Source organism: Tachypleus tridentatus, chromosome 6 (genome assembly GCF_004210375.1).
Source record: "Tachypleus tridentatus isolate NWPU-2018 chromosome 6, ASM421037v1, whole genome shotgun sequence".
In the NCBI taxonomy this organism is placed as follows: Eukaryota; Metazoa; Arthropoda; class Merostomata; order Xiphosura; family Limulidae; genus Tachypleus; species Tachypleus tridentatus.
The window spans coordinates 93,949,353-93,961,851 of record NC_134830.1 but is presented as its reverse complement, the minus strand read 5'-3'; the positions used below and the strand labels follow the sequence as shown (position 1 = coordinate 93,961,851).

The window sequence follows — 12,499 nt, the reverse complement described above, 5'->3', positions numbered from 1 at the left end:
AATATAGATTAAATCTTTTCACATTATACTAATATTACATTATTTTACATAGAAATGCAGACAATCAGAAATTTATTTATAATTTTATCAACTGTGTCAAATTAGATTCTGTTGATATTAGTAAAAACAGCATAACTGTTTTATGTTCAGTATCTTATATGCTGCCTTAAAAGATTGCTACAAAAACAGGTTTTCTTTACCAGTGTTTATGCTTATGTCTCTGAAGCTAAACTCAACAAAATATATTATTTTCACAAATGCTTTGAAGCTGTGCATATAATGTTCAGATATGTCAAAATTACAAAACTTTACCACTTAATAAAGTCATATGTTCATCGCTTATTCATGTTACAAAATATATTTTCAGGTTTATGCAATTTATGTTCATTTACAAGATAAGAATATTTATATTTAACAAAAAACAAGTTGTGAATTTTAACTATACAAATAGGACACTCCATAAAACATTTAAAGCAGCATTATTCCTACATCATCACACATAAAATTTGTAGTTACCAGCACAGACACAAATGTTAATGTGTTTAGTTTAAGCACAACAATACATAATGAATTATCTGTGCAGGGCCCACCTTGTACAGAAAACCACATCTTAATGTTATAACCATTTATATTTCCCACTGAACCACTGGAAGCATGTTCCTTGAATCAGACACAATAACAAACACTTATACATTATCCATACTCTAACACTAACAATGCACAATCTCATAACTAAGTTTTTGATCCCAAAAACATACCATAAGCTGAAAGCTCAAAGTTTCAAAACAATAAAAAAATTTGTAATCTATTTCTGTCAAACCACATACACACACACTTATCCACTGCATTAAAATACAGTTATATAATAAATGTTATATATTCAGTTATTCAATAGCATAAGTTCAACTATTCAACTATTTCTATTAGGTTGTCCAGAAATAAATGTTTTTGAACTGCAAAGTCTGGAAAAGTATAAACAAGTGTTGTACAACATGCTTTAATCAAAGTAATCACCATTTGCTTCAACACACTTTTGCCAATGTGTAACGATGCTGTTTATGCACCTGCTGAAGAAATCAGAGTTTCTGTGGTTAATAAACTCCCTTAAAAGCATCTTTTGTAGCTGCCTGGTTTTGAAAGCGTTTATTATTCAAAAAGTTGTCAAAGTGCTTGAAAAAATAAAAATATATAGAATAAAGGTGTGGGGAATAAGGTGGATGAGGCAAAACCTCGATTTCCAATTCGTTCAATTTTTTGAATGTCATTCTTGACAGGTCTCATAACGCTGATTTTGATCTTCAATCAGCTCATGCAGAACCCACTTATCCAACTTTTTCATCTTTGCAATTGCACTCAGGTGGTTGGTAATGGTTGATTTGCTTGTGTCTAGCTTTTCTGCAAGCTCACATATTGTTGTATGAGGATTTGTCTCAACTGCTTCCCTTAATGTGTTTTCATCTAAGAATGGCTTCCTTTCATAACCTTTGTGGTCTTCAAGACTTTCATCTTTATATCAAAACCTTTGGAACCAATGCTGAATTGTACGTTCAGTAACAGATCCATGGCCAAATGCCTGGTTGATGTTCCATGTATTTTCAGTAGCTTTTCATCCAAGTTTGAAGCCATAGAGGAAAATCAGATACAAGTCCTTCTTATCCATGTTGCCAAGGGAATTGCAAAACTTACTCTGAGTAGAGTTGCAACAGCAGACAATTAGACACCTTGTAAACAACAAATGTTAGATTAAACCAACCAATGATGGAGTTACTCAATATTCTGCTTCTAAATATCATTATGAGAATTCTGACATTTATTTTTAAACAACCTAACAGTATTTTGCATTAAGACATTAAGTAAGGATCACAGATAACAAATGCTACTATATTTTCAGAAACATGTGTGATATTATTTTCTATAAACAAAACATTCTATTTTTCAATATTTTTTTTATAATTCATATTTTTTTCAAAAATTTATCTCCAAAATACTGAAATTATACATTTCCAACCATACTTTGCTCTGTATTGGTTTTCCCATAACTTTAATTAGATACATGTTATAATTTTCCTGTACTAAAAATGTATTTCCAACAGGTACTTCCCTCCTCTTACAAGATTATCTATTCTCTTCCAGTGTTGTTCTCTATAACCAATTTTTTCTTTATGCATGCTAAAAGCCCTCTGTCTCCCTTACTGCAATCGAATGATTCCAGCATCTCTCTCATGTAAAACCTCATGTTACACTTCTCCACCAGCTGATGTGTAACATAATGATATATGCAAGTTCTTCTATATGGCTCTACTGAACTATAACATCAAGGTTTGGAAGAAGACATAAGAACCAGTAGAAAGTGGGAAGGAAGGATTGGAAGTACAAGAAGAGAGAAGTACCATAAAAAATATATTTTTAGTATAGAAACATTATAACTTCCAATATGGTACTTCCCTCCACTCACAAAATTAGCTAGAATTCCACATTAATTAGGTGGCAGGACCAGCATAAGGGAATTACAGAAGTATCCTTCTACCTCTGAACGTATCTAAAGGATACCCACCCCTGGAAATGAGAGAGTCAGATCCAAGAATCTGATGATGAGAATAGCACCATTTCTAAATCAAGTACATGCTTTGCCCATCAGTGTGTAGAGCAGCTAGGACACGACAGACAATACTTGATAAGCCGTTTACATCCAAAACCCATGCTACAGGGAACCGACACCCACATGGGTGTAGGATGAGGATCATGCCATCATCACCTTAAGTTCAAAAGACCAGAGAAATCTAGAACCATTCTGACTCCTGACATGACATGTAAGCTTTGATATACTGTATACACATCTGGAGACTGAACATCAACAACAAAACAATGCCTATTAAATATAAACTGGCTCCCCCAACAGTGAAAATGACTGGAACCCTTTAGAGAGCAATAACATCCCTGTAATGTAATGACATATTTTGATTTAGAGTAGAGTCAATCAAAATCCAAACCACAGGATACAGATATCCACTCAGAGGTAGGATGAGGACCCCCAGTTAAAGGGGTGAACTGCAATTTGATGTCTCACTCCCTTTTAAGTGTATATATTGCATACTAAAAGATAGCATGTCACCTACATCTGCAAAATATCACCATCTTACTCTACAGTGAATGGTTATAGCCATCTTTATGTGGAACCCATTCAAAAGGTGCCTCCACTGACAAGTATCCCAGTGACTTGAAACCGGAAAGTGGTACAAACTCCCATACTCCACTAGAAGGGGGTAAGAATCCAGAGGAATGTCATCACCTAAGAGAGTACAAAGGGTGACCATGAAACCCTAGTTTGAAAAACAGAACATACCAATGTACTCAATACAAGGCATGGCAGGAATGGGCATTTATCCCTTTCTGCTCTATCCACACAGTCTGCAAGTAGTATGGTCCAGAACAGGCATGTTTATGAAGCAATTATATTGTGAAATGATTCACCTACAAGCAATCTTCCGGAACACCCCATCTCAACAATGAGCACTGAGAGGCCATGGAAGATAAAGTGCGAGTCAACATAGCTGTACAATGTAAATTTCAAATATAAAAATACCTGGTCAGGCACCACTTGCCACAAAGCATGATCTACATAATGAGATAAGAGCCCCTGAATGGAAAAGTACAAATACAAACTTATCCAGTCAAAGTCACACTGAAATCTGATGAATAGCCAGAAGCAGAAGAGATGAAACTGCAACATGGTATAAACAAAGGGAGACAAATGTATTATGTGTAGTCAACATACTTAATCGTAGGATTTCCTCCAATGGCTGATGAAGACAAGATACAAGGGAATAGGCAAGATGTTGAATCGATAAGAAGACACCCAGAACAATTTCAGGGAAAATGAAGACAAGGAGAAATAAGTCAACTGAACAAAAATCAAACCCAGCTGGTGAGGGTATAAAAGGAAATATCCCAAAGAGAGGAAGAAGACTGCCAAAGGATAAAAAGTTAGGAATGGGTACCACGGAAGGAGGCTGCACAGACAATGTAACATTGAAGAAAACTGATGGACCTGATATAAATGTCTATCTAGGTCATGATAAGGAAGGTAAATAGGCAAAACGAATGAGTTACCCTCCTTAGCTGCCAAAATCTTTGGAAGAAAATAATGGTCTTGATAAAGGAGATGAATGGTAGGGTGACAAACAAGCAAACATGGAGGAAAGGAAGGAAAAGATGTCCCCAGAAACTCAGGATTTTAATGGAGAGACTCAGTGAGATGGTAGAGAGATCCCATAAAAACATTGTGAGGGTAAGACAAAGACATGAAAATTGACATGAATCACACTTACAGGAGATTTGAGGGCTACACCCCAAATAGGCAAAGTGGATGGGGCATGATGATCTTGTCACTTGATTCATGGCAAGTTGGTCAGCATGAGCCCAAATATCTGGGAAGGGGAGAAAAACCAAACAGGAATGAAAAGACTGGTCATGTAGTAAGGAAGGACATGGTTCCTAGGAAATATGAGAAAGGAATGAAACCTCCCATACCAGAGAAACGGAATAAAAAGTGTTAGGCCTTCATGTGTGGAATGAGAACAATGACAAAATCAGGAGGAAGAAATGGGTGATTAAATCCTTGTCCACCTGAGAGGATCAGCTTGTTTGAAAGGAAGTGGGGTGAGGTCCAGAGACAGAGGTTGGCCATGTAAAATTTAATTTCCTGGAAAATAGATGCAGATAAATCCCCAGCTAGATTCCCTGTAGTTGACACCTTAGACATAGTGCTAGTTGCAGATGTGAACTCTACAATGGTAACATGAACTTCAGACTTCATAATGAGGAAGAATCAAACAATAATCAAAAGTATAAATATCAATGTGGCTGTAATAAACTGGGATTAACGTGAAGTTAAAGTATTCTTAATAGAATATGGAAGTACAATAAATGAACACTTTGCAAGTATACTAAAGACAAATGTGATACTTTAAACACATAAAAAAAGGAATACATCCAAGTACAAGTGCTGCCAAATGAAGAGTGACATGACAAGGAGTCAAATGTGTTACGTACGTCACACTCTTACTGGCAGAAAGGTTACATATAATGATTTACATGAAACAATATTGAAAATATTTGATTCCAACATGGGGAAACAGAAGGCTGTGGTATGCATAAAGAAACCACTTGCATATAGAGGGCAGCAATGTATGAGAATAGCTATCTTGTGAATGGAGGGAAATACTGTATCAGAATTTCAAAAAAATAACTACACAGAGACAAAATATAGAAATTGAAGACAGAAAATATTAATACCTTCAAAGAAGTAACCAGACAGAGAAAACACATAAATCCAAATGCAGCAGAAGAAAAAAGACCTGTATCTGGAACAGGAAGCAATTAAAGTTCCACTATTAGAGGCAGCTGTTAACTCAGCACACACTCAGTCAAACTAATTGACAACATGACCACTTTGGGCTTGTTTAAAATTCCTATTGTTTTTAAACTCCTAACTTTTGTGTAACTTCACACCATTTGACATAATTTCAGTAAACATTACAAGACTTTTATGTACAAAAAAGCAAATGATTTAATGAAATATTCTCAATAAACTATAAAACTTTGTTCATGAATACATCAAGTCTTTTTTCTACTAGCCTGAGCACAAATTTATTTTCATGTTATCGTTTCAAATACTTCTCATCTCAAAAATCTTAAGCTAATATTCATAGTTTCCAACAGCTCTAAAATACACTTCAAATGTTTGTTTTTTCAAAAAAACTATAATTTATCTGCTATTTCCTCTACCCTAATTCTATTATATGGTGTTAGATAATTTGACCAGCTTCATAACCATCATAAAAATTAAAAAAACAAATCTAAATTACACTTTCTTTTCTTTTAAAATGACTGCAAATTCTAAAAGAAAGCATAAATGTTTATTGTAAATAGCTTAATTCTAAGAGCAATATACATTTATATTTATTACTATTTTATTTACCTATGAATCATGCCTGATTAGAAATACCCTGACACAAGACGAAAATTACACAATGCATGTGCAGCTCACTAGTGTATGTACCATGAAGATATTTTTTTACCTCATCTAATAAGTTTCTCTTTTATTTTACATCTTACATTTATAATAAAGAAAACAAATTAAAAAGAAAAACCTCATAATTAAGTATGAAACATTCTTTTTAGCAAAGCTTTCTATTTTATCTGTCACTTTCACTTCTGCAACATTACATTTGAGTCTCCAGGTTAGAAGTAAATATAACAAAAAATAAAGGTTACAAAGTGCAAAATAAATTGTATAGTATTGTTAGTATCAATCCCAAAGTTTCAAAGTACTTATGGTTAGAGTTTACACTTCTCATCTATTTACATATATTTTATATGGTAATTTTATAGTAACAAGCCTACTTAGAAACCAGAAGAAATAAAACAAATAACAGTGTCTGTCTTATTCAGTATGGTTCACTATAATCCAAAGTAAAATTCCCAAGTTTCTTCTAATATTTTCACACCTATTTCCTATATTTATTTTACTGTTAGCAGATGAAGTACATGCCTACCAAATGTAAAGCAATGAATCACCACTTCTTACTTAATTTGACACTGTCCATAACAAATAAGCTCGTGCAGCACAATTCCCAAACTTTCACTGCTTCGTAAACGAGATAAGATTTACCAACTTGTTGACAGTATAATGTTTTCAACAAAAAGTATCATAAAAATTTTTTATGCTATGACTTTGTAGAAACTATGGGCTGATAAGCCTTCTTGCTTATCACTTTAGGAACAAATTATTCAGTGATTACATTTTGGTTTATGTACAATATGTTCCAAGACTTCTTTAGAATTCAAAAAATATTAATCTTATTCTTAACACTAGTGCACCAGTGTATTTTGTAAAATACAGTAATATTTTGCTTACTATATATATATATATATTTTCAAATAAATACATACCAGTTATTTTTCATAAAACATAGAACAGTAAATGAAAAAATATTTGGAAAACAATGATATATGCAACTTATGATAATACAAAATCCTTATTTACACTCATCAATCATACATGCTAACCCTCAATGTAGTAAGCCTCGTTTAATTTCACATGTGGAGATTTAAAAAAAAAATTTGTTTACTTTGTATGTGCATTTTTAAATACCAATACCCAAAAAATCCACTGTAATTTGTTGGGCTTCCTAACTAAATTGTATTTGTGTCTAAAAAAAATCTAATTTTTGTTCAGTATATGGTCTTGATCATAATACTTCAAACTTTCCAATGAGATAAAAGCTTTTCTCTTGTAAATAATTTAGGAAGTGACATAATTACATAGAAGTCATTAGAACTTTCAATTCATTATAAGTACTTGGTGGTGTACAAAAGCAAGCATAGTTAAACAAGTATCCCAAAATGGTGGGCAGTCAGTATGGTGGACTCACTACATTCCAATATGTCTTAACAAACAGAAAAGGTAGTAGGTTCTTATTTTACATTCCAGCTTGACAATATTGGAAATTTGAGCCTCTAATTCATAAGCTACAGATGCTGTATTGTGGGTTATAAATTTTGGCAAGGTAGGAGTAATCTTCAACTAAGAGAGTTTTATTTTTCTAACTAAATTGGTTGCCTTTAGGCTTCACTGTGGTGGCTGCACTAATTAAAATTTTAAGGGAATACTTGATTTACGAATAATTATTTTTAATCAACACAGAGAACTGTAGTCATACTAACAGATATCTGAAAATATAACATTCATTGTTAATTAACTACATTATTCTTGTTTGGAGTTATTTTACATCACAAACACTTTAATAGCTTTGCAAATAATTATTTCTTATTAATGTAAGACAGTATTTCTCAAAGTGTGAGGCACTGGCAGTACAAATAATCTCTTGATATGTATCTGTGTATTACTTTTTATCACTTAACTCCCTCATTTAAAAATAAAGGCACATACAAGAAACCATATTTATTTAAAGCCATAGATGTACATGATAAGTCTGGTAACGTTGGTGTAAAGGACACCTTGAAATCAGAGTAATCCAATAACATACACTGCATATAAATAATACTATTTAATTACCCTGTACAAGTAAATATTCAATATATGAAGAACTAACAGATGTTTAGATAATTCTTTGAATTATTGTACTTTGAGGAGAAAAATTAGAGTGATTGATTGCCATATTAAATATGCCATTCAGTGTTAATTAATCCTGGCAATATATGCTGGTCTAGAATGTGTTTTTAGTCAGAAAAAATATAACAGATATGCAGTAATAGAATGGCATACATCATTCAATATGAAACTTCTGGAATTTGTGCAATTTAAATTTTAAAGTTCCAAGTGACCTGTCCGGGTAATAATACTAATAATTAATATACTCGTAATAACATCGATTTTTTTTACCCAACCCCAGTAGATACACAAATATTATTTTAAAATTGAATACACGAATTTCACTATTGCAGGTTAATTCATATAAGTAATTTTATTTATCAAGTTCATAGTTAATGCAAAAATTACTGTGAAAATTAATAGCCTTGATAAGTTCAACCACTGAACATACTTTGGGCAACAGGTAAAACAAGTTATTTTAACTGTATACGTAATACATACGTATATACATGAAATGCAAAACTTATAAACTAAGTCCGAATTTCAGTTTTATAATTTATTGGCAAACATTTAAAAATGTTTATTAAAACATAAAATAACTTACTGCCATCGTACTTGCTTTAGTCACTCCTCAGCTTCCCCAATACAAAATTGACCAAACTTGGCGGGAAAAGAAGCAGGCACAATACAAGACAAATTGTGTTCGTCCGCGCTAAAATAAAAAGCAAAAACAATAATAATAAATTTTAACCAAACAAACCGAATACTGATAAATTATTTTGACATTGTTATCGAAAGAAAAAGCTCTTAATAGTTACAAAAGCCGAAAATAACAAAATTTGTTGTATCTTGAGTTTTCTTGTTATCGTATTATATCAAACATACTATTGGTGTGAGTTGCTTTATATTCACTATGAGGAAAACCTATACATCGGGTAGGTGAATTGAAGAAAAGTTTGCACAAGCGGTATGTTTGATACTTTTCACTACGATATAAGTTCAGCTTAACTCTCTTTGGTTAACTTGTGTTCAGTTATTGATGATAAATTGAATTCTCCGAAACTTGTAAAACCCAATAACTCACGTTGATAAAAGTGTAAATTGAACTGGACCTCCCTCAAACGTAGACTTCGAGATTAAACAATTTTTTGGAATTTTATTTATTATATCGTATTATACCAAAATGGTTTCTTTACTGTTCTTTTCAGGATGAATTCTAACTACTGTCATCAAAGAAATATAATTTAAAGAGACAAATAGTATCATCTAGAATATTTAAAAAATCGTATTAAACTAAAATAACACCCAACTCTTAATGCAGTTATGGTATTTTAAAATCCTTTTAACTCGCTATTTAGTAACCTAAACTACTTTATTTATGTGAATAATAATATAACATTCCGATAAAGGTATTTATTATACAGTTTGATGATGACATTATGGATTTCTTTTTCCTTTTCGAAGGTTTGATTGATTGTTTGGAATTAGGCACAAAGCTTGTTTGTTTGTTTGTTTTTGAATTTGAACAAAGCTACTCGAGGGCTATCTGTGCTAGCCGTCCCTAATTTAGCAGTGTAAGACTAGAGGGAAGGCAGCTAGTCATCACCACCCACCACCAACTCTTGGGCTACTCTTTTACCAACGAATAGTGGGATTGACCGTAACATTAATACGCCCGCACGGCTGAAAGGGCGAGCATGTTTGGTGCGACGGGTGTTCGAACCCGCGACCCTCAGATTACGAGTCGCACGCCTTAACACGCTTGGCCATGCCAGGCCGGCACAAAGCTACATAACGAACTCTCTGTGCTCTGCTCACCACGGGTATCGAAATCCAGTTTCTAGCGATGAGTCCGCAGATATTCCGCTGTGGCACTGGGAGCATTTTTCGAAGATAAAAATTACAAATATAATCTGTGACCTAGAACAGTGTTTTTCAACCATTTCAGTCAAATGGTACACTAAAAACAGCCTAACATATTAAACCATACCACAAGATATAGCAATACAAACATTTATTTAGAATATTAGATTATACAAGTAATTTTCATTATAATTAGTGAAAAAATTTGGTGTACTTCGCTTACATAGACGTTTGTTCGAGGCTCGATAATGCTCACACAGATTGAGAAACACTAATCTAGGGGCTTGATATATTCTTCGATTCTTCACACACTGCTGTGAACTTCCGTTTCACCTAATCAAAGCTCATCAAAAGTACATTACCACGGTGTGCATCAGAAAACCAAAGAAATACAATAAACACAAAATACACATCTGGATGGTAAAGTAATGCCGAGTTTTATGTTAATATTCTTTGTCTTCAATTCTGCAGTGGTTTTTTTTTTTAAACTACAAACAGTGATGCATTAGCGGGTAATTCAATCATGGCTATTTATAGCGTGTTAAATTCAATAAGTGTATGTTTATCATTTTCTACTGTGTTTTTAATTTGTTGGTTCTTTTAAAGATATTTACTATGATGACCAAGATAAGGAATAATTACTTGTTCTAAAAATTTATCAAAGGACAATGGGTTAATTTTGCTGAATTTAGCCTAGAATAGTTTTCTTATTAATACTGGGAAAGTTAAATTTTCAACACGTGGTTTATTTGTTTGTTTCAGAATTTGCCCCCCGCTAGTACAGCGGTATGTCTCCGGATTTACAACGTTAAAATCAGGGATTCGATTCCCCTCGGTGGGCTGATTAGATAGCCTTTTGTGGCTTTGCTGTAAGAAAACACAACACAGTTTCAGAATTTACTCACTAAATTTCACAAACATCTAGCTATCTGTGCATAGCCATTCGTAATGTCAAACTAATAAACTAGAACAGCCACAGCCAAACTCTTGAGCTACTCTTGTCAGATCAAAAAGGATTATTTGTCACTTTTAAAAGGCACCACAGCCTGAAAATGCAAAACGGGTTTTATGGTAAGAAGATGCGAGTCCTAAATCCTCGGATTAATAGTTTGAGTATGCTAACTACAAAACCACGTTGACTATAGCTGAAGGTGTAGTGCTCTACTGCAAACAGAGAGTTTAAAGGGACGTACGCCACAAATTGAACTGCTTAAATTTAATGCTACGTCAAGTTTATATGTAGAGAGAGATAAATAGCTCAATAATTATCAATTACAATTATTGCTAATAAGCAATTTAAATCAGCATAATTAAACAATAAAGAATTTATAATCATTCAGACGACTAACCATGAAGGGAAATGCATTAAAAATAATTATATATATATATAGCATATGTATAATACAAAATAAGTTTTAATATTGTGTTTGTGTGTTTTTCTTATAGCAAAGGCACAAAGGGCTATCTGCTCAGCCCACCGAGGGGAATCGAACCCCTGATTTTAGCGTTGTAAATCCGGAGACATACCGCTGTACTCGCGGGGGGCTAAGTTTTAATAAAAATATAACGTTGCGTAAACAAAATATAGTTACAGGCTATAATGCGCGATGTAAGAAATGTATTGGGTTTTGTAGGTGAATGTGAAAATAGCACCCACATAGCTGTGGGGATAGACTGTATATTAGACTTAACAAATCACATAATTCCAGTAAACACCAAATTTATTCAAAACCCAAGTACAAAACTAAAGTCCGTACTAAGTAAAACCTACACTAATAAAAATAACATCAACATTATTTATAAAGTACAATGCAACAACTCTCACGACTTCTATATTGAAGAAACAAGCAGAAAAATGGAAACTAGATTCAAATAACACAAATAAACACCTTCACAAATTTTTGAACACTGCACATCAAATAAACACAACATAACAGCAGATGACACACAAATACTAAGTAGGGAAACAAATGTAAAATCAAAGAAGCCCTACTTAAACTACAACTCAAACCAAAATTGAACCAATATAAAGGATTGTTTGTTTGTTCTGAATTTCGCACAAAGCTACTCCAGGACTATCTGTGCTAGCCGTCCCTAATTTAGCAGTGTAAGACTAGAGGGAAGGCAGCTAGTCATCACCACCCTGCGCCAACTCTTGGGCTACTCTTTTACCAACGAACAGTGGGATTGACCGTCACATTATAACACCCGCACGGCTGAAAGGGCGAGCATGTTTGGTGCGACGGGTATTCGAACCCGCGACCCTCGGATTACGAGTCGAACGCCTTAATACACTTGGCTATGCTGGGCCCCTAATGTAAAGGCACTCCTTTATACCTATTCTAATTAATTACCTAACATCTAACTGGAACGTCCCCTAAAATCCTGTACACCTTTACACTTTCGTCCCTAAGGTCCGTTGCAAACTTTTTTTAACCTGAAGATGTTTAAGAAGGTCGAAACATTGTTCCGTATTTTAATTAAAATTTTAATATTTTTAATATCGACACCAGCCGTCTT

General features: G+C 33.5%; 1 protein-coding gene across 2 annotated transcripts in view; it reads right to left on the bottom strand.

The window, feature by feature from the left end:
* Mcm2 (DNA replication licensing factor Mcm2) overlaps positions 1 to 9,219 on the bottom strand; it is a 76,600-nt gene extending 67,381 nt beyond the window's left edge. The window contains exons 1-2 of one of the 2 annotated variants that reach the window (XM_076506254.1): positions 9,201 to 9,219; positions 8,721 to 8,828 (exon numbers count right to left, since the gene is read on the bottom strand). In XM_076506254.1, the coding sequence (XP_076362369.1) occupies positions 8,721 to 8,726 (6 nt within the window). In that variant the 5' untranslated portion in view covers positions 8,727 to 8,828; positions 9,201 to 9,219. Of the gene's footprint in view, positions 1 to 8,720; positions 8,829 to 9,001; positions 9,141 to 9,200 lie in introns of those variants that run through there. The other variant, XM_076506253.1, reaches the window with a different exon arrangement.
* Between the last annotated feature and the right edge of the window lie 3,280 nt (positions 9,220 to 12,499).